Source organism: Aspergillus pseudoviridinutans (genome assembly GCF_018340605.1).
Source record: "Aspergillus pseudoviridinutans IFM 55266 DNA, scaffold_9, whole genome shotgun sequence".
NCBI classification, from domain to species: Eukaryota; Fungi; Ascomycota; class Eurotiomycetes; order Eurotiales; family Aspergillaceae; genus Aspergillus; species Aspergillus pseudoviridinutans.
Genome location: NW_025091289.1, coordinates 1,332,169 through 1,353,355, shown reverse-complemented (window position 1 = coordinate 1,353,355; position 21,187 = coordinate 1,332,169). Strand labels below are relative to the sequence as shown.

Genomic DNA, 21,187 nt, shown 5'->3' with positions numbered 1-21,187 from the left:
TGACAGCTGATATATGATGGATCATATCTTTCATGCGTCATCAATCATCAATACATCATTCCCCAAGGATGGCACATAGCCATTAAGAGCTTGACAAAACACACCAAGGTCTCTCCTGTCTCCTGTTTCCATTTCCTCGCCTTGATTTCCGACTTCCAAGTGTCTAAATCAGGTAACAATACCCTTGTCTGGTCGGTTTTATTGATCTGTCATTCGAGAAGTCGCCGCAGGCGGGCTGGGCCGATGGAAAGGCTTGCCATCGATGGTCTCCGTTTCTCAACATATGTAAGTCTAAGCCAGCTCATTGACAGATTGCTGCTGCGGCATGTCAATTAAAGCGATATTGACTCGGCCCTTCAGATAAGAAGCATATGAGTCCATGTGATGGGAGAGGTGTACTCACCGGATAAAGTTACAGCATCAGGGCATCTCGACTGCAAAGTCTTGCTTCCATCTGAAGTACTGTTTTTGTTAACATGGGCCACGTAGCGCCCTAACTTTTTGAATCCTTCAGCGCCATATTACGCGTTAACAGCGGATACGAGCGGCTCATGCAAGGAGCATTAATCCATGGTCCCGGGATAACACAGCCTTTAATATAGAAGTAGCTCGAAGATTGGACCGTGGAGGACAGGGTATATGACTCCGGAACCATCACAGGTGAGTAGTTCCGCCATTAATTTTGCTGTCGATCAATAGTTGATACACCTATCTTTGCCCCATTGGAAAAGAAGCTGCTCGCCAATTCACACCTATGATTGGATATCATGGATTGGACATGGCCGTATTGGGAAGTCCACTATTATAGCAGATCAGCCGCGTCTTCTGCAAGTCGAACGCTTGATCTCCGTGTTCGCGTGATGCAGGCCGGCGAGGGCAGATTTATAATTACCAATGTTGTGAGAGTCATCGATGGAACTATTGATCTCCAACGAGTCGTACTTACTCTAAGAAGGTGAAGTCGGCTTGATCAATACGTGATTGTACTCCTGCGAGGTTCGCTATCTAGTGTCTAGTCAGTTGGCCTCTGGAGATCGTCAGACGCAGAAGAGCGTTAGTTCGTAAGCCCAATGCAGCTGAGGGGGGCGCTCCTGCGCACCGCTGTGCCGCATAGATGTATGCATGGCAATGAGGCAGTCTTGGCCAGGGTAGACTCATGAATGCATTGATTACGGGTTTGGTCTGAGAGTGCAGGTTGCTTTTTCCGTAGGTTGTTGACAGGCGCTCTCTAAACAGAGTTGTTTCGCGCGTATAAAGCACGGTGGAGCATCACGCGACAATTTCGAGGCCCAGATAAACCTTGTGGACTCCAGTTCGAGGATCTTCTCGTTGCTACGATCTCTTCTGTGCCCGGTTTTCTTGTTGCTTAATAAGACATGTCTTCGGAAAGTAGGTACCACCTGCTCTCTCGCACCTTATTGGCATAGGGAAACCTGGAGCGTTGACTAGCGTTCTCATGTTAGAGGACTCGAAGTCACCATCCTCGACTGGTGACAAATTCGATTATTTGCAACAGCTGGTACAAATACCGAACATCCAAGAAGCTAGTTTCTTGATTAAAAAGCTGATTCAAGCTGGTGCAGACGCCAGGGTCAACGGATGTCCAGCTCGGGAGCCTCACGTATGGCCATTATGCCATCATTTATATTGATGGCAATGGCGAAGTTCGGGTGCAAACTTCCCCTTCAATTGCGCATAGCTGCCAGACCATCCTGTCTCCCATCGTTATGGAGAACTTTCTGGAAGCAGTGACAATATCAAACAAAGATAGCTTGTTTCCCTGCCCAAGTAAGACCTTCAGATTCTCACAACAGAAATCGACTGACGACTGAGGGCTAGACTCCACCCACGAATCACCTTCGGCCAGAGGAAGAAGCCCGCTGTCGCCACAGTCGCTTGGGAAAGGAGAGGCCAATGACGTGACGGAACAGGACAATATAGAGGCGTCGGAGCAAAGAGGCACAGCTGGGCAGATACATACTGATCAGGGCGATCAGGCAAAAAGGAGGAAAGTGTTTCAAGAATGCGTGGTGCCACTGAACATCACTTGCCATCAGAAAGCAATGTTGCCGCTCCGAGACAGAAGGCTTCTGCGAAAATACTATCGAAAAGCGTTCGAAAGCCTGCAGCAAATCAACTGTCGAACTATCGCTAAAGCATATGTCAAACTTGTCGAGCCCCGAAAGCAAGTCAATTATCCTTATAACGGGCGAAAGCTTATCGCTGGTATCTCTCAACAGCTCGATCCAGAGATGACAAAGCCAGCCTGGTGGCCACATGGTGTCACACATAAAGAGCCCGACCATCTTCCCAAAGCGGGTAAGATATAACGAAGCCTTTGTCAGTTTTCAGGAGCTGATCGTACCAGAGAGAGTTCGATTGCTTGTACACATTCTCTGCGAGCTCCGCGAATGCCGTGGCATCACCGTCGCGAAGCTTAGAGAGGCCGATCAATCCATCCGCCGTCAGATTTCACCCCCGGACCGTCTGGAGGTCCTGGATGAGATCTATCGCGTCCGAGAAGAAGAGGAGAATTACCTGGACGACCATCTCGGTACGTAGTACTTGACGTTTATATCAACATAGAAAGAGGCACGCTCATCTCTTGACAGATGAACAAGCAGTTGTGTATATCTCTCGGGCACACTTGCCGGATGAAATAGTTCTGAGGCATGCTGGTTCTCCCATGGCAGAAGTGGTGAACGCAGACGTGAACCCAGTTTACAAGAGCGACGGTTATGGCATGGAGTCCCACACATCGGTCTTTCCGTCAACAGGAGCCTTTTTCACCAGTCATACCGATACAGCAAGCGAGAAGGGCGTTCATGGGATCATGCACGCCAACCCGGATTCCTATGCCTCCGCAGCATTACCAACTCCCAAGTTACCGGAAGGGGTTCACGAAGGGGAACATCCGTTCTCTGCAAGCATTCCAGCGGTTCATGCCTTCCACCATGCTCCTCCACCTGTCCCGTTGAACTTTCACGCCTTTCCTCTGCGATTTTATCATGAACCGAATGTCAGCCATGGGCAGCAAGATCAGCATGGGCCCGACATGGGCGTTGCTGGCCATGGTACGGAGAGTTGTCCGAACCCGTATTACTTTGACTTTTGACGTCCGATTATTGGGAGGCTGATGAAGCTGCCTTCGAAGTTKTCTTTGGGAGGATTGCTGGTTGGACTTAGGTTGCTGCACATAGAGCTTGGTGCCGGTTCTTAAGGATCATTAGGCGGGCGACTTGATACAAGTCAAAGCGCATATTCTCGTTCATCATTGTACCTCATATAGAGAATTTAATAGTGGTTGAAAATAGTCAAATCTTAAGAATTGGTTCGAGCGGCTGAAAACATTTTGAAGGAGGTAGAGGAGAAGGAAAAGAAGAGTTTTGGTTTGGAAGGGAGGTGACAGAAGACGACACCTTCCTCGCTGGCCGTGCGCCTGACTTTCCAGAAGAGGTATCTAAAGCTGCCTTTGAGCCCCGCTCTAAGATGCTCGAAGCAAAGTCCACCAATTGAGATACTTTCATAGATAACCTTTTTCGTTTGCAAAAGTTGTATATAAGAGGTATGAATGTTTCATGAACAAGCCTGGTTGACTTTCAGCAGGGAAGCTAATCAAAATTAAAGTAGATGTCCAAATGAATTCATTTTGCAAGTGCTGGGCTTATTTCAACTAGTTACAAGAAGAGAAAAAAAGCAAAGAAATGGATCTGCTAGGACAGTGATCCATTTACAGGCACTGTGAGTAATAGTCATTCTGCTTTTGGCAAGTGGTTCCACTGACACAAGTTGTTGGACCGTTCCAGCCGATACCACCGCACTGTCCCCATTTCTGAGCGACTCCAGTAGAGCTTGCACCTGTTGTAGTCGTGGTTTGCGTGGTGGTGGTCAAGGTAGTGGTCGTTGCGGAGCCGCTTGCTCCTAGGCCCGTCATCAGGCCATTGTATGCTGGCTTCTTAACATAGTTCTCATCCCAAGGCAATGCGGCGCCGTAGCCTGAGAACACGCTGGGAACCCAGGAATACTTGTCGGTCCAGTCCCAGATGGTGACTCCCACACAGCCGGCGGTGCTAACGCATGCTGCGGCCACGCCCTGGAAGTCAGTAGACTGCTGGGCCAGCTTTGCATCGGTCGAGGGCAGCTGCATGCGGATGTCAAGTTCGGTATAGGCGACCTCGACGCCGAGAGCAGTGTAGCCCTTCAAGACGGTTGTCAGATCCGATTGACTCGGAGTGCTGCCGACAATGAAGTGTGCCTGGAGACCAACGCCATCAATCTTCGCTCCGTAGGCCTTGATCATCTTGACGATATTCTGCGCAGCAGTCGCTTTAGCGCCGGAGTATTCAATGTTGTAGTCGTTGTAGTAGAGTTTCACGTTGGGATCTGCTGCCGCAGCAGTCGCGAATGCAATGGGAATGTATGCTTCACCGATTGTCTGGTAGAAGATGGAGTTACGGAAGGTACCGTCCTCGTTCAGGGCTAGATTGCCAGGCTTGATCAGTTTCAGGAGTCCTGTTAAAGGATAGATGGAGCAACCGACCTTCATTGACAACATCCCATGCATAGCACTTCCCCTTGTAGTGAGTGACCACGTTAGTGATATGGTTCTTCATGGCGGCCAAAAGGGTTGCATTGGTCCACGATCCGCTAGAGACTGTCAACCGTTAGAGAGAATTTGAGAATGAACGAGACATCCGCTTACCCCAGCTCGGGAGCTGACTGTGCCAGACCAGATTATGGCATCGCATGATCTGGCCATTCTTGTTCGCCAGATTGACAATGGCGTCTCCATTTGTGAACGAGAAAGAATTCTGAGAAGGCTCGGTGGCATCCCACTGTCCGTCAAAGAAAGCAATTAGCCTCTGACGCAATTGCTCCAGGGAAAAGATGCAAACAAACCTTCATGGAGTTTCCCGGCGTGATTTGGCCGAAGTCGTCGGTGTTGCTCAGTTGAGCGACGTACGCAGTGTCCGTGAGCTCTGGGTTGTCAGTAGCGGAGCCGAAGTACTTTAGTCCTTTGGCTTTGGCTGCTGTGTTCAGGCCAGCTCCATATACACTAAAGCGATGTCAGAGCTGTTTCTTCTCATGACGAGTGGGAGTCATACAGAGGCAGAGCAGCCAGGGCCGCTGCGATTGAAGATAAATGAACCATCGTGGAAAGTACTTTGAGATACGAGTTCAAGAAGGATAGTTATCTAGTCTATTCAATCGCAAAACAATTCCATTGCGCAGGTCTGGATGCCCGTTCTTATACGAACGAAGCCTATTATGATTCTAGGACCAAGGACCAGGCTAGAAAGACATGGTTCTCAATACTCCGTAGTCCAGATTGATCCAGATCACTTCAGCCGGCGCTAATGTCGTCGACGCTCGACGGCCGGCATAATTTCCTTGATATATTCTTCAGGTCAAGGATAATGTGAGGGCCGTGTGGCCTGTTCGGGGCGAGGCACCGTGGCAGATTGGTGCAGGAAGGCATTGACCACACCAACTTCATCGCTTTGGGGCAGCATGACCGGCTCGAGTTCGGCCAAGAAACAGTGAAGCCCCCTATTTGTCCAATAGTCTCTAAACAAATCAAGCAATGATAGCTTTTAGCCGGAAAATAAACACAATGGCTTGCAGAAGAGACTGCTGACGAATGTTAGTTTGCAGTGAGTGGGAAGGTGGGTCAGTGAAGATTGTGTAGGGAGTGTGATTAATCTATCTTCTACAGCAGAGTGACCAGACAAGTTAGTGTTGTTGACAAGGAATTTAGGGTGTTTCAGGGGTCACTTCAAGTGCGACAATCGATGTTTTGATACCCATGCTAATGAGAGACTGACACGAACGTCTGAGTTAACGAGGAGACCTCAACCGCGAAAGCGAACCATGATCAACATTGTAAGAGGACCTGGTACAAACAGCAAATGCCGACTTCCACTATTCAGCTTCAGCACGTCAAACGAGGAAGCGTGATCCAATAAACATCCCTTTCTCCAGAAGTGGAGTTCTTCAGGGGATGAAGGAACGGAACTCCCCCGCATTTTGTCTGGATAAATTGGGGCAAAGGAGTGGCTGAGCATCCATTCAATTTACTCTTAAATGAACTGGCTTCTAGTCGGAGACTTAGAGAGACACGACTTTCGTCAATAGCGAACTAACGTAAGCGGGATTAATCTATTTCATCCTATAAAGTCATAAAAGTTCGTTACGTAGGATATTCGGCCCACGATTCCGACGCCATTCGGCAGTTTGTCCGTACAGGCTGAAGAAATACAGCCTGCAGAACAGCCTATGGCTTTATGTACATCATTGAAGTTATAAGGTACCCCAAGGATATTCAGGTATCGAAGATCCGAGAAGTACACGGTAACATGAATCTCTGCGGAGTGCAGCATGTGGAGAGCAACGTCTCTTCCCTGGGGTAGACAGATAGACGGGATGTTGCCCAACGTTAAGCCTGCTAGGCCACGGTGTGAGCTCAGAAGCATTCAGTCTGACGGACTACTGCACGTGCAATAGCCAGTGCATCCCTGAAGTAAATGCGCCGGTCAACGGAAATTCTAACCGGTTGTACTCCTAAGGATCAGCCTTCTTTTCTGGCCTTCATCTCGGCAATGAATTTTGCACTCTTGGAGGTCGGTATCACGTAGATCCTGACAAGCTCGTCGACTACTTCAACCTTGCCCCCGCTAAGGATCTGCAGAAGTGGTAGTTTCTTGCCGGCCTTGATCAGTCCCCCTGTCACGGTTTCCATGAAGCAATCAACGCTGTTAATCGTATACTCCTGCTTGGTGTCCCATGGCAATGGGAAGATGTACTCCAGGTGATCTCCAATAGATGTCGTCTCAGAGAACGTTTTAATGAAGTCTGATTGGGCGTCCATGTGGTACAGCAGCACGGCCGGGAACTCTAGGGTACTTTCGGGAGACAAGGGATCGGGAGTCAGCCGAATGTGTGCATCCTCCATGTCCGGCGGTTGCGCTGTCTTGCGAGTCCTGATTTGTCTGGCACGTAGTGCAGTACTGAGAATCAGCTTTTCCTTCTGTATCCGTTCCTCCTCCGCCTTCTTTCGCGCCGCAATACGCTCCAGAGTTGCCTTGCGATCGGCAATTTTGGCGGCCACTTGTTGGAGCGACTTGTTGCTGGGGTCAAGGGCGACACCCCGCGAAGCGGCATCTTCGGCCTCTGGAAGCTTGTCGAGTGCATAAAGCGCCATCGCGGAACGATAATAAGCTTTAATATTCTTCGGGTTGAGCCTGAGAACAGAGGCGCAGTCGAGGGTGGTAGAACGATAATTTTCTGGGCCAAATTAGCAACTTGTGCCAGGTGTGGCCATAATGCAGTGACATACTCAGTTCCAGATTGCATAGGGCGCGGTTGATGTATGAGGCCTCCTCGACCTGCCGCAGGAGCTTCTCCTCCTCTTTAGGATCTTCCGGCTTATCCCACTTGTCGAGTTTACTTGTTACCACCGCAAGAGCCTTGGTATAGAACTCCTTGGCATCGATCCATCTCTTTTCTTTTGCTGCCTCGTTGCCTTGCTCGCGGTAGCTCTGGGCGACTTCGCCACGGGTACCTTCGTTCTGGAGTGCTTGGAGGGCATCGAGCATGGGATTTTCACCATCTATGCAGCGAGTGCATCGTCAGTCTTTGTCATGCAAATTCCATCTACCGGGGAGGATAAGCTTACTTTCGTCGCCCGCCTGATTAATATCCGTCATGAACAGCGGGGTCTTATTCATCATGCTCCAAAGCTCCTCCGACGTATGCGACTTAACTGACGCCATGGCCGGCGGCAGCTTGGGTGCCCTGGGGTCATTTTCGACCTCCTTCAATCTCTCTTCGTTGATCGGAAAGGGAGTCTCTTCCACGGCGGGAGAAGGGCCGTCATTGTAGATTTTGCTGGGAGGCACCTCGGTAGCTGGAGGCTGTTCGTTGAGATTGAGGCGCTCGTCGAAGTCGTCTGGAAGCTCCTCTATTTGACCCATCGTGCTATCTGTGTTGAATAAGCAACTGTTCGAAGTCTTGATCAAAAAAGTCTCCCGAAATCAATACCTGACAAACGCCGATCAGAACAAACGTTGCAAACAAGAGGGGATAGGGTTTGCCCTTCTGCCTTGTTGCGTTGAAGTTAGAAGGCGGTGAGCCGTCCTTCCGCCATTGTTCGTCCCTAAGATACCTCAGAGCTACTCCGTACATCAAGGGCAGCGGCAGGTAGCTATGTAGATGGATGATGAGTCTTGCTGGAAAGATAATCGGAAATTTCATAAATGGGTCGGAAATGTCAAGTTATCCGGCATTTTGAAATTTCGTCTACCGTCTGCACATCCCCCCGGTACCGGACATTTGCGGGGGGTACATCTATATCACAATGCAATTATCCATGCCCATAGACAGCTGTTTCATGAGATGCCATTGGAGTACGAAATCCTACCGTTTCATTCCAATCGGCTGACTGCTGAGTCGTTGAAATAAACATACCATCCCTGGTTGACTCCAATGTTTATCAGATCAGCTGCTGGAGCCACGGTTGACAGTGCCTTAGCACAAGCCACATCGCTCCTTCAGCGTCCATTCTTTTCACGCCTCTTAGCTTCAGATGTGCCGTTTAAGATAATGCCGTACAACTCAGTCCATAATTTCTTGAATGGACTGAGTCGGACGAACCCCGCGGTCTCGTCAACCCCGCAGCATCGGTTGGAGACCGATAGCCGATACAGGTGCTACACTATGCTTATATTCTTCTTTGTCGACAGGATACAGCTTTTCCATGAACCATCAAGATTTGAATCTACTCTGTGGTATTTCGTTGGACATTGATCAATTCCTGCACTTACCTCTTATCAGCACTAAATCAAGGAGATGGCGACTACCTATAACATTCTCGTCCTTCCCGGCGATGGGATCGGTCCTGAGGTCATGACCGAAGCGGTCAAGGTGCTGGAAGTCTTTGAGAATGAGCACCGAAAGTTCAACCTCCGGCAAGAGCTCATCGGGGGCTGCAGCATCGACGCACACGGGAAATCCGTCACAGAAGAAGTCAAAAAGGCCGCTCTGGAATCCGACGCCGTGCTCTTCGCAGCAGTCGGAGGTCCAAAATGGGACCATATCCGTCGTGGACTTGACGGGCCTGAAGGGGGCCTGCTGCAGCTGCGCAAGGTGATGGACATCTACGCGAATCTCAGACCGTGCTCGGCCAGTTCGCCGAGTGCGTCGATCGCGAAGGAGTTTAGCCCGTTCCGCCAGGAAGTTATTGAAGGTGTAGATTTCGTCGTGGTACGAGAGAACTGCGGAGGAGCCTATTTCGGAAAGAAGGTTGAAGAAGAAGACTACGGTACGTCGTCATTTACAAGCAGTAAGCTTTAGAGACTGACTCTGCTATTCCGCAGCAATGGACGAATGGGGCTATAGCGAGCGCGAGGTCCAGCGCATCACCCGTCTCTCTGCGGAGATCGCCCTCCGCCACAACCCTCCGTGGCCTGTCATCTCCCTGGACAAAGCCAATGTGCTCGCCTCTTCGCGGCTGTGGCGGCGCGTCGTTGAGAAGACAATGGCGACTGAGTATCCCCAGGTGAAGCTCGTGCACCAGCTGGCCGACTCGGCGTCGCTGATCCTAGCTACCAACCCGCGCGCCTTGAACGGCGTCATTCTGGCCGACAATACATTCGGCGACATGATCTCCGATCAGGCCGGTTCGATCGTCGGGACACTGGGCGTGCTTCCCAGCGCCAGTCTCGATGGGTTACCCAGCGAGACGAGAAAGAGGACCAATGGTCTGTACGAGCCGACACATGGATCTGCACCGACGTACGTTCCTTCCTTCCTGTTTCACTATGAAGCAAGCTGACAATAATCTGCAGAATCGCAGGCCAGAACATCGCCAACCCGGTCGCCATGATCCTCTGCGTGGCACTCATGTTCCGCTATTCGCTAGATATGGAGACCGAGGCGCAACAGATCGAAAAGGCAGTTCAGGGTGTTCTGGATGCTGGGATCCGCACCCCTGATCTGGGAGGTAAATCGGGGACGAATGAAGTTGGGGATGCAATTGTTGCTGCACTGCAGGGTAGCTCATAACTCTGATGGCTCCGGAAGGCTCAGCGAAGCTTCCGATTAAGACAGACTCATGAAAGAATCTTCGTGAGTCTAGACTCTTTTCCCCCAGTAGTGAGACGAAACTTGAGCCTCATTTCTGGTTCACCAGAACAATGGACGCAATCAAGTGACGGGAGTGAACAAAGAGATCCTTTCCAGAGTTCAAACATTGCTTATTCTGTTTTGCATGGCATGTCCTCTACATATTGATTCAATAACGAAAAAGCAGAGATGCTGGAATTAAACAATCTGTTATAAATTATAATATAAGGCATGGCTATATCTACATACCACCTCACCTACCTTCTATATCTACACTCTACAGTTCCAACTATTTAATCACTACGGAATGACCAAAGACATCAGACACACATCCTACATCTCACGCCTCCAAACCCTCCCGGACCTAGATAGCTCCTCCAAACGCACCCTCCTCTGCTCCATCGCCACCGACATCACAGCCACCTTCATCTGCATCTCCAAGCACATCGAAAACGGTACTCTGAGCGATGAGCACACAGCCTCCATCGAGAGCGTCATCGACATCATCAAGGGAACGGAGGCTTCGCAGCGCCGGATGCTAGAGCGGAAGGTGAAGCGGTATACGCGGCTGGCGCGACGGCTGAAGAGTGAGAGGGAATGGATGCGGAAGGAGTTTGGCGAGTTGGTGAAGCGAGCGGATGCAGTCAATTTACGGTGGAGGAAGAGAGTGTGGGATCTAGAGGTGATGAATAAGGCGATGAGAAGGGAGTTGGTGAAAAAAGTAGATATCAAAGTATGGGGATAGGGGCAGGGCGACTGATGAGTATTCCTGGTGACATCAATGCAAATTTTGGTGCTCTATGCTTTCATCTTTAAAATTGCAGACTTGAAAATAGCATCAATTTCACGTGGCAATGTTCTCCTGTTGTCCGTAATTGGCCGATGAATTTTGGTGGATGTCTCTGTGGCAAATTCAGCCATTGGGTGGTTATTCCTTTTAGAGATTGTCCCATCTCTATAAATGAGATATTTGACCATTAGTATTCATATAGATAGTCAATGCTGAATTAAATCGTCATATCCACTGCAGGTAGATAGATAGTAGCATTGGTGACTTGTGAATCCTAAAAAAGCGGAATCAAAGTTCCGAGGTTGAATCGCGCAGAACTTTCGGATCGGGATTCCCAGCACACCCCTGGCAGCACTCACAAGCATCCGACGACAAGGATGATATCAATCTAATCATCAAAGGGAATTCTATACTCCGTAATCTCGTTCTGGTCGTTCTCGCGGTAGTCGCTGATTTCTTTGACTACTGACGCGATAGAGTATAGCATCCTCCGTACAGCCGGATGATCAGCTACGCGAAAAAATCTCGCGATGCTTCCCCAGATGTTTCCAGAATCCGGTCCAGATCCCGCGAAGAAAAAGGCCAGTAATCAAGCAGATATATCAGATCATTCCTGCTGGGACCAAATGAAATGGACCTCGGCATCTGAACACTTATCGGCCAGAATCTTTGCACTGATTCGGTCCGCGGATCCACTCCCTTTTGTCCTTCATGTGCGACAACTGACAAGAAAAAGAGTCGACGCCTCCCAGGCTCAGTGGCCTTGACCTTCTTTCCTCTCTTTCATTGTACATTCTTTTCCTTTTGACTATCGATACCCATCGTGTTCTGTCTCTTTTTTCTGAAATTTGCGTTCGACCTGTAGAGGCAGTTGTGTGTTGACCCACCTATCGATACCCCAGAAAGAACACAATCGGCCGAAATGAGCAGACCGGGGGATTATGACGCCGTCCGCAAGGACATCATTGCTCAGTTGAAGAAACCCGACTATGACGACGGCAGCGCAGGACCCGTATTCGTACGACTCGCATGGTTCGTTTTCTTTCCCTCTTTTCCCTAGGGTCTATCCCACTCGCCACTGACGCTTCTTCTCTATCAGGCACTCCGCAGGCACATATGACCTCGAAACCGACACCGGCGGCTCCAACGGCGCAGGCATGCGCTACGAAGCCGAAGGCGGCGACCCCGCCAACGCCGGCCTCCAGCACGGCCGGGCCTTCCTCGAGCCCGTCAAGGAGAAACACCCCTGGATCACATACGCCGATCTGTGGACACTAGCCGGTGTCGTCGCCATCGAAGCGCTGGGCGGCCCCTCGATCGTCTGGAAGCCCGGCCGGACGGACCTCGTCGACGACTCCAAGGTTCCCCCGCGCGGCCGGCTGCCCGACGCGGCACAGGGCGCCGAGCACCTCCGCGCCGTCTTCTACCGGATGGGCTTCAACGACCAGGAGATCGTGGCGCTGGCGGGCGGGCATACCCTCGGCCGATGCCACATCGACCGCAGCGGGTTCCAGGGCCCGTGGGTGAACAACCCGACGCGGTTCTCGAACCAGTTCTTCAACCTGCTGCTGAAGCTGGACTGGAAGCCGAAGACGCTGCCGAACGGGATCAGCCAGTTTGTGTATGTGGACCCAGAAGCGGAGGAGGGCGACGAGCCGCTCATGATGCTGCCGACGGATATCGCGCTCAAGACGGACCCCGCGTTCCGCGTGTGGGTGGAGAAGTACGCGGCCGACAAGGACCTGTTCTTCGACCACTTCGCCAAGGCGTTTGCCAAGCTGATGGAGCTGGGTATCAAGCGTGATGAGAAGGACCGCGTCATCAACGCCGATAACGTCAAGGGCGGCTACATCTCTGCGCCGAAGAAGAGCAATCACCCCACTGGGCCGGCCAGGGGTGCTCAGGGTGGATGTCCTGTGGCGACGGCGGCGGCGCAGGGCGGATGCCCTCGGGCTAAGCTGTAAACTTTCCTCTTCCTGTTAATATGTTAGAATCTTTCCTTTTGTTGATACAGGATCGGACTAGATAACCTAGATCACGGGTGCATGTACATGTATAGATTAGACGCATACAATACCATGTTTGATTTCATTTGCTCTAGACCGAAATCGAGTCTTCTACCATCACAAGAATGTTGAACTGTTCAAGCACAATAGAAGGAAGACACAGTACTAATATAGCCGGGGAAAGGGGAGATGAAATGCGGGGAAGTAAAGTATCCCTGCAGCCGCACAGACGAACGGCATCAACGGCACCTCCGCTTCACTAGCATTTATAATTCATTGGTTGTCGAGCTTTTTATTACTCATAGCATTTACTTTTATTATGATCATGGTTTGATCTGCTTATGCATGTTCCTCGGTCTAGAGACGGCTGTAATGCTGACGGTTGACCTGGTTGCTTGGGTGCAGCGTAGCCACTGTATGCATGTACTACCTTGTTGAAATTCTCTACAGCAGTTATAGACATGAATTGTCTATTGACTATCATCGCAGGTGGAAACCGACTAGGAAACTCACGAACTCAATATGGCAAAACAAACATATTATTGACCCAACACACTGTTAATGTAGGCAAGCTGCAACAAGCTAGCAAACTCCGACCCAAAGCAAAATAGAACAAGCAGAACCTCACCTAATTATCCACTGAGCCTTGCGCTTCTCCTGGTGCCAACTCGTTCGGTCCGTTCAGCCCGAGTACGTGCTCTTTTTCTAGGAGGCGGCCCCATCGTGGTGTCTGCCGCGACACCATTGTCACCATCGCCGTCGTTGGTCGCGTTGATATCGTTGCCTTCGCTGCGATTATTGCTGTCGCCATTGTCCTGCACTTCTTCAATGGCTCGCTTCGGTGACACACGCATATAAAATGGCTGTACGGCTCCACACACCGCGAATCCCGCCATCATGTCCGGTGACGGCTGACTTACCTGCCCTGTTCTCTGTTTCTCGGGGCTATTCGACGCGGATGGGATCCAGAAGAATTGCTGCGTGGGCGAAATAGACATTGCACTGTGGTCACCGGTCGGCTGCATCATGAGCGTGTTTGTGAAATTGGCAAAATTGCCGAACGCATTCTGCGGGCTGTTGCTTCTACGATTGAAGCCGCTGAAAAGGCTAGTCGTGTTCATTGGCGGGTTGATCTCGAAAGGGTTCACGCCTGCAGGTTGCGCCGTTGCAAAAGTCGAGACAAACGGCCCGATAGTGGCTGGTATCGCAGACGTGTATGTGGTGGGAGCCTGCGCGTTTGCAGCCTGCTTCATCCCTGTTGGAACCGGAGATACTCGCATAGAAGATCGGACTGATGTTGGAGCGGAGGGTAATTCAGGGCCTGACGAGTGTCCTGACGAGTGTCCTGACGAGTGGCCAGACGAGCTGACGGAGGTCTGACTGCGCACAGGAACACCCTGTTCTTCTGTATCACCATCTGCTGCAAGCTTGAAGCGGTCTGCGTTGGGCAAAATCCGGTCCCAGGGAGGTGACTGCGTGGGAAGAGTAGGTTCGGCTTTGGTCCAGGGCGTATGCTCTTGGGCAACCAGTTTGCCGTCCATTTTCACCTTCATCATGTCAAGCAACGAGTGATACGCAAGACTGAATACTTCCGGTTCCGGGTCCATGACTCGTTCGTAAACGAGGAACGGCACCGCGGTGTTTCTCCACCATTCCGGAGGTACCCTCTCATCCTTATGAGCCGGTGGAATATCGCCGATGATCAGGCCCGAGTTCATCGTGCTGTCATACATCTTGAGGAAGCCATTGTCGGTCTCTCCTCTCTTGGTGTCCGTCCAGAACACGCGATACCGGTAATCCTTATAGTAAATACCCCCCAACCAACGGTACGTGGCCTTTTGCAGCTGACCATCGCCATCGCAAAAGTCGAACGTGATGTCCTTGGTGTGGTTTTTGATTGAAACCTGCTCGTCGAGACCCACCACCATGCGCAGGGGAAGAGTGTCAAACCTTCTCTCAATGGTCACAGATTGTGGTGCGTTGCATGTCGCACAGTCCGCATGTAGGAGAGGCGCGAACGGACGGGCCATCACCTCGTTCATGCACACCCCATGCATATCACCAGGATGCAGGTCGGGCGCCACGAAGGTTTTGGTATGTGCTTGAACAGCGGCAGCCTGCCCGGTACATTGACAAGGCGCAACTGCTTCCCGGTACGTGAAATGGAACTGGTCAAAGTGCCCTGCACAATCAGACCAGACAGTCCACAAAGGGCTGAGTATTCCAGGCTGGACGCCTGCTACGTGTTCCTGGACGACGTCCCAAAAGTGGTCTCTCATTTCTGAATTTTCGTCCAGAGAGAGAACATCCCAATTGACGTCAGTGGCCTCGATAAAGGCTCGCTCCAGTGTACTAAAGCGGGTCTCCCATCCAGCTCTCTTACGATCGATAACCGTGGACCCGGCGTCGAGTAACTTGCCCACAACAATCAGACTGTCGATGGTGCTCGAGTTGTTTTTCCAGATAGGGCCTCTGCCTCGGCAGGGATAGTCATTGCCGGTGGGATCGATAATCGTTCTGGTAGGGTCGTGCGGGTCCAATGAGAGCCGCACTTGGGCATTTGCATGGTACAGTCCAACAATGGCTTTGGATATGTCTCCTTCCTGCAGAGCAGTAAGATATGGCCGGACAACGGTCTGTGGAGCAGCGCTGGCGTCTCGCTCAAGCTCCAAGTAGGCGTATTTCAAGACGACTTTTTCAACGTCCTCGATGATTGTGCGAGCCATGTGAGCAGGCACACGGACGACAGCAGAAGGAACTGGTGCAGGTATAAAGACGCCCGTTGGGTTGGCAGGGGCTGTAAGGGTTGTGTTTACGAAAGGCCCAGCTGCTGCACTAACCACGGCCGTTGTCAGGTTGTTGTTCTGAAATGCAACAGTATTGCCATTACCTCCAAGGTTCATCCTCTCCACCGCGGGCGGGCTTGACCCTAGTGGTTCTGCTTCGGAGATGTCCAAGTCACGACTGGGCTTGTTCATCCGCTCAAGATAGATATCGGGAATATTCGCTGCAGCATTCGCCGGTCTGACATAGTCGGGCTGCGTGATGCCGTCCAGGGCCGGGGGATCAGGGTAGTATCTGCTGATGGGCAGGAGAGAGGAATGGTCGATCTCGCAAGACAGCAGTCTCGGACCACCATCTTTTCCTTCAAAGTCGAGAAGGTCTCTGAAAGATCGAGGCCGGTGATAGTCTGCCGTGTAATAAAAGATCTTCCACAGAGCTTGCAGAATTCTCAAATTGGTCATCCGCGATGGCAGCCCCGTGTCGATTCCCCAGCTGTAAAAGTTGAGCATAGCTACCATTTGCTCGCGTACGTATTTTCGCGTACGGAGTACAACGTCCGCAGACTCCCCAAGGAACTTCCAGCTTGGAGGCGGATCAGGCATTTCGGCGAGGTTGAACCTGGGATGGCGAAGAGCCGGATTCGGCCAGTTGTGGCCATGCGAGGACTCGCCGGACGAATGCTCCGCCGGTGAGCTCATGTTGGTTGTAGTTGAGTTAAACTGGTGAAAGATGAGTGCTAGAACCCTATGTAGGGACAAATTGCGCAAAGTAAACAACGATGAAGAAACGAACAGGGAGGGAGGGATGAAAAGATAGAAATTGGCACAAGCAGGAGCAGTCAAGGCAAATCAGACGATTAAGTACGCAGTAGAGTCTCGTCTTTCGAGACATATTGCCATTCATTCAGAGACTGGTGACAAAGGACTTCAAGGCGACTTGACTGTAAACAAAGATAGACAAGAAACAAGTCAGAGCTCGAAAGAGTACATCCTCTCGACAATGAGGACCGAATGCTTGGCTAGCAAGCCATGGTAGCAGAGTTCTCCACGTTTGTTTCTCCAACAATGGAGCAGAAAGCAATCTCTGCTGAAAGAGGCGTGCAGATTGCCAGGCCCCATGGCCAGTCAACAAGAGACGGCATAGGACAATCGAGTCAAAGGGCTGTTTCAAATCAATCACCACCATGGTGATAGGCCTCTTTGTCCAGGCTTCGAAGGTCTTGATTGTGTCTAGAACAGACATTCCAGCAAACTCAACAAAGACTGGAGAACATAATGTTGTTGGAGCAATCTGCGCTATACTTAACAGAGTGAGGTGGACGATCGAGCAGTGAAATGCTACATGGGCGTGAGTGTTAGTATACGGCAGATGAGAAAAGGCCTGCCATAATGGGATCAGCCCAGATTATCACGACGATATCAGATCAAAGATCATCTGCTGTTTCTACGAGGATATCTCGCTTCTGTCGTGAGGTGCCTCTCCGACATCTCTTTCACCAAATCGAGACACATTTTTATCGAGAAAAAGATGAGCAAGAGATGCACACCAAGAGGACCAGGCACAATCACTAGAATAACTCAAGCAGATCTCAAAGACATAGCGACCATCTCTAAATGACAGCCAGACCAAAGAATCTCTGAATTGAGACAAAGAGCACGAGAGCAACATCGCCAATACGCCTGATACAGTACGCATACATGTCAAGTCACGTGCCACAATACATGCGAGGACCAGGTAATTTATCCCTGTTGAGCTTAGCGCTCTCGACAAGCGAGCCCTTAAGCCCACCTTACCTGATCAGGCTAGACCGCTGCTTACCCGATCCCACAACGGGAGCGAGCAAAGTCATGGAAGGCGCCCTCGATTTCACCTCTCCTTCATCCCTCTCGCTGTCGACAATCAATCGCGAGTCCCGTCGCGCCATCGCCCATCATGTGTACGTTCTTCCCATATTCCCGGACTCCCTTTGTTCGCACATTGCTATTATTCGATTATTTGGTTCGGAAAAGTGGTTGCAAATGATGGAAATGGAACGGGTTCCAGGGCCGTTACTTCTGCTTCATCGGAGGACGCTTTTCGGAGAGGAGAAAATTTCAGAAATGACGGAGAGAACCAAAGGCTGACTTGAATTTTTTCTCGACTCTACAGCGCTCGTGTCCGGCGAGAAGACGAACTTCCAGTACATCTTGCGTCTGCTCAACACCAATGTTGACGGCAAGCAGAAGATCATGTACGCCTTGACCCAGATCAAGGGTGTCGGCCGCCGTTACTCCAACTTGGTTTGCAAGAAGGCCGATGTTGATCTGAGCAAGCGGTACGTTCAATCTTTTTCATTTTTTTACGGCATCTACAAATCGGTGATGTTGGTGTGGAGACAACGAGAAGAGTGGAAGATGGATTTGAAAGAATTTCACCACTACGATAGCAGCAGAAGCTGACTTGAATCACAGCGCTGGTGAGCTCACCACCGAAGAACTCGAGCGTGTCGTCACCATCCTCCAGAACCCCACCCAGTACAAGATCCCCAGCTGGTTCCTCAACAGACAGCGCGACATCACCGATGGCAAGGACTCCCAGGTTCTGTCCAACGGTCTGGACAGCAAGCTCCGTGAGGATCTTGAGCGCCTGAAGAAGATCCGCTCCCACCGTGGTCTGCGTCACTACTGGGGTCTCCGTGTCCGTGGTCAGCACACCAAGACTACCGGCCGCCGTGGACGCACCGTCGGTGTCAGCAAGAAGAAGGGCTAAACCATTACGGATATCTTTTTTGTTTCCGGCTGGAGTGGATTTGGTGGGACTATGTTGGTGTGTGTTTACGAATCCTCGTGGGACCCTGGACTTGATCTGGTGTTGATATAAAAACGACACGGGCCCCAACAAAAGCGAAAGAAATCATACCAATATGAAATGAACAGATCAAAATCACTCCCTTTCCTTTTGCGTTATGATTCTCGGCATAGCTGGTATTCTATGGACCTACCTCGACGTGGTAATGATTTCGCCGTACCGTTCCATTGTACTCTGTAATTCCTTGAGTAGGCGTTGGTCACCCAAAGCGGGATTCACATACTTAAAAAGGTAAATCTCTACCGGGTCCGATGAAAGCTGCCATCTTTCTATAAAGTAAAGTATATATATATCGCCTTATCAACTGAGCCATACAATCCTGAGCATCATTCGTTTATAGTAGTTGGGTTATATAAATATCCGCAAAGACTAACACTATCCAAAAAAGACTGCGATGTAATCAAAAAGCCAGCATGTATTCAGTCTAGCAACGACAAACATTCTCTAGAACCATTCACCTCCAAGCCAGCGGTTGAAGAATTCAAGGCTGGCCTCGGGCTGGTCCATGGGCACCATGTGTCCAGCACCGTAGAGACGCATGAAGGTGAAGTTGCCGTGAGACTTGATCTGGCCAATCTTCTTACCCTTGTGTTCATTCTCCTCGATGACCAGATCCTCCAATTCAAGAGATGCGTACTCCTTCTGTCCAGGCCACTCGAGAGCCTCGGTCCAGGCCTTGTTACCAAGCCAGTTGCAGATGAAGTCCGCGTCACCGGCGTAGATCAGGACGGGAATCTGCTCAAGGAGGCCAGGGACCAGGCGGTGGTAGGGCTTCATCCAGTCACCGTGGAAGAGGAAGTTGCGGTTGATGTCAAAGTTGCAAGAATCGTAGCCATCAACCTCGGCACCAACAGCTTCACGGACCTCACGCTTGTTCAGGTACTCGCTAACATAGCCCAAACCCTTGTAGCACAGGTTACCCGAGTCCTCACACTTGCCACGAATATCGTAGACGTTCTGGCCAGTCCTCTGGTAAGGACCGAGGAGGGCGTTGTTGCAGTAGATCGAAGCAGGGACGCAAATCCAGGAACTCTCTGTGTTGTAGCAAGACTCGATCATCGACTTGCAACGAGGCAGAGCGTTATCCATCGACTGGCAGCTGGCTTCATCCAGAACAGCAGGGTAACCACCCTCACCGCAAGCCATGGGGCGGTAGTAGTCATACTGAGTCAAACCATCGGTGAGACCATTGCCGATGAGGACGGACTTCAGGTTGATGTTGCGCTTCTTGTGAGAGAGAATCTCAGAGGCAAATACCGGGATGTAGTGGCCAGCGTACGACTCTCCAGCAATGTGGAAGTCCTGCTTGGCATATTCAGGGAATTGCTTGAAGAAGAGGGTAAGGAGGGCGTAGACATCCTTGCCTGCGGCAACGGTGTCGCTAACGGCGGCGCCACTGTAAGAATAGCCGACATTGACGGGCTGGTCAAGGAAGATGACAGAAGCATTGGAGTTCCAAGCAAAGTCATTGTAGACAGGCTTGATCTTCTCGTTGATGCTGCTGGGACCAAGCTCCAGGAACAGTCCAGTAAGGGAAGAACAGCCAGGGCCACCGTTGAGCCACAGGACAACGGGGTCGTTCTTGGGGTCATTACGAGACTCGAAAAACCCTATAAAAGTTAGTATTCACCTATACACGACCAAGAAATCAGAGTGGAACTMACAGTAAAACAGATGCTTATCACTCTCGTTATCGTCAAGATAACCAGTGTACTGCTTCACACCAGGATCGATACCGAGAGCACTAGGATCGGTCTTCTTGACTCTCAGATCATAGGCCTCCAGCTTGCCATCAACCTCCCGCTCCTTCTCGCCGCTGGCTCCAGTGACCCAGACGCTCTGGACATCAGCACCACGGACGACGTGGTCCCAGTGGGAGTCAGGACGACGGGTGTGCTTCTTAGGCAGCGACAAGACAGGGTTATGATCCATGCTGTTGGGGAAGTGGCTAGCAACCTCATCCCACAGATGACGAGCCTCATCAGACAGAGTCTTGAGCTGCTCTTGGAGGTCATGAAGAGGCTTGGCCAGTGTGTCGGCACCCTTCTTGGGCAATCCGAGGATCTGCTGGAAGGGAGGAGCAGCCGCAGTGGCCGCTCCGACCAGCAATGTAGCTGGCAGAACTCTCATGATGACTTAGATCGGTTCCAAATCGACCTGGGATGCGTATTGATGATGGATGGGAGGATGGGAGGATGGAGTACCCTGGGGATGGGGGATGACCTGGCAGCGAGCTTATCAGTAACCGTATCAGAGAGAGCGAGAGACCACAGTAATGGTTCCCAACGTACAATTCACAGATAAACAAAATACAAGTTGCTAAGACAGTTGATGAACTCTCAACTGGCTTGATGATAGATGAAGAGGAGTAGAAGAGGAGATGGGGGATGGATGGATGAAGGCTGAAGCTTGATGGGCAGGGCCAATGACGACTGAATCAGCAGCGCTGATAGCGAGGCAAGGAGGCAGCCACTCACAGCGCGGTGCCTGGTGCGGAGAACCAGTCACATGTTGGGTCATCCGCCGCTGAGTCACGCGGGCGGCACGAGACCAGCGTCATCGCAAATTATAGAAGACGATCGGGGATGGTCGCATTTTTGGAGGGGCCGCAGGACTTTTTCACCACCAACAACACATT

The 21,187-nt window shown here is 51.0% G+C and overlaps 9 protein-coding genes across 9 annotated transcripts; 5 read left to right on the top strand and 4 right to left on the bottom strand.

Annotated features, from left to right (window-relative positions):
- Positions 1–1,456: 1,456 nt before the first annotated feature.
- Asppvi_011295 (DUF2841 domain-containing protein) lies at positions 1,457–3,115 on the top strand (the record flags this gene model as incomplete). The annotated part of the gene is made up of 5 exons (XM_043307126.1): positions 1,457–1,519; positions 1,584–1,788; positions 1,840–2,319; positions 2,369–2,554; positions 2,613–3,115. 5 exons carry the CDS (start codon positions 1,457–1,459, stop codon positions 3,113–3,115), a joined length of 1,437 nt encoding a protein of 478 aa, XP_043163061.1.
- A 615-nt stretch (positions 3,116–3,730) lies between these two features.
- Asppvi_011294 (putative endo-1,4-beta-xylanase) lies at positions 3,731–5,152 on the bottom strand (the record flags this gene model as incomplete). The annotated part of the gene is made up of 5 exons (XM_043307125.1): positions 3,731–4,479; positions 4,541–4,654; positions 4,703–4,835; positions 4,900–5,056; positions 5,106–5,152. 5 exons carry the CDS (start codon positions 5,150–5,152, stop codon positions 3,731–3,733), a joined length of 1,200 nt encoding a protein of 399 aa, XP_043163060.1.
- Positions 5,153–6,568: 1,416 nt separating this feature from the next.
- Positions 6,569–7,973, bottom strand: Asppvi_011293 (HSP70/90 family co-chaperone CNS1; the record flags this gene model as incomplete). The annotated part of the gene is made up of 3 exons (XM_043307124.1): positions 6,569–7,284; positions 7,337–7,609; positions 7,676–7,973. The coding sequence occupies 3 exons, from the start codon at positions 7,971–7,973 to the stop codon at positions 6,569–6,571; spliced, it is 1,287 nt and encodes a 428-aa protein (XP_043163059.1).
- An 874-nt stretch (positions 7,974–8,847) lies between these two features.
- Asppvi_011292 (3-isopropylmalate dehydrogenase) lies at positions 8,848–10,062 on the top strand (the record flags this gene model as incomplete). Its single annotated transcript, XM_043307123.1, has 3 exons — positions 8,848–9,319; positions 9,375–9,792; positions 9,846–10,062. The coding sequence occupies 3 exons, from the start codon at positions 8,848–8,850 to the stop codon at positions 10,060–10,062; spliced, it is 1,107 nt and encodes a 368-aa protein (XP_043163058.1).
- Positions 10,063–10,429: 367 nt separating this feature from the next.
- Positions 10,430–10,867, top strand: Asppvi_011291 (uncharacterized protein; the record flags this gene model as incomplete). The annotated part of the gene is made up of 1 exon (XM_043307122.1): positions 10,430–10,867. One exon carries the CDS (start codon positions 10,430–10,432, stop codon positions 10,865–10,867), a length of 438 nt encoding a protein of 145 aa, XP_043163057.1.
- A 967-nt stretch (positions 10,868–11,834) lies between these two features.
- Asppvi_011290 (peroxidase) lies at positions 11,835–12,876 on the top strand (the record flags this gene model as incomplete). The annotated part of the gene is made up of 2 exons (XM_043307121.1): positions 11,835–11,944; positions 12,012–12,876. The coding sequence occupies 2 exons, from the start codon at positions 11,835–11,837 to the stop codon at positions 12,874–12,876; spliced, it is 975 nt and encodes a 324-aa protein (XP_043163056.1).
- A 674-nt stretch (positions 12,877–13,550) lies between these two features.
- Asppvi_011289 (uncharacterized protein) lies at positions 13,551–16,400 on the bottom strand (the record flags this gene model as incomplete). The annotated part of the gene is made up of 1 exon (XM_043307120.1): positions 13,551–16,400. The coding sequence occupies one exon, from the start codon at positions 16,398–16,400 to the stop codon at positions 13,551–13,553; it is 2,850 nt and encodes a 949-aa protein (XP_043163055.1).
- Positions 16,401–17,549: 1,149 nt separating this feature from the next.
- Asppvi_011288 (40S ribosomal uS13 domain-containing protein) lies at positions 17,550–18,450 on the top strand (the record flags this gene model as incomplete). Its single annotated transcript, XM_043307119.1, has 3 exons — positions 17,550–17,670; positions 17,851–18,016; positions 18,153–18,450. The coding sequence occupies 3 exons, from the start codon at positions 17,550–17,552 to the stop codon at positions 18,448–18,450; spliced, it is 585 nt and encodes a 194-aa protein (XP_043163054.1).
- A 543-nt stretch (positions 18,451–18,993) lies between these two features.
- On the bottom strand, positions 18,994–20,679 carry cp3 (carboxypeptidase C PRC1; the record flags this gene model as incomplete). The annotated part of the gene is made up of 2 exons (XM_043307118.1): positions 18,994–20,159; positions 20,214–20,679. 2 exons carry the CDS (start codon positions 20,677–20,679, stop codon positions 18,994–18,996), a joined length of 1,632 nt encoding a protein of 543 aa, XP_043163053.1.
- Positions 20,680–21,187: the final 508 nt, after the last annotated feature.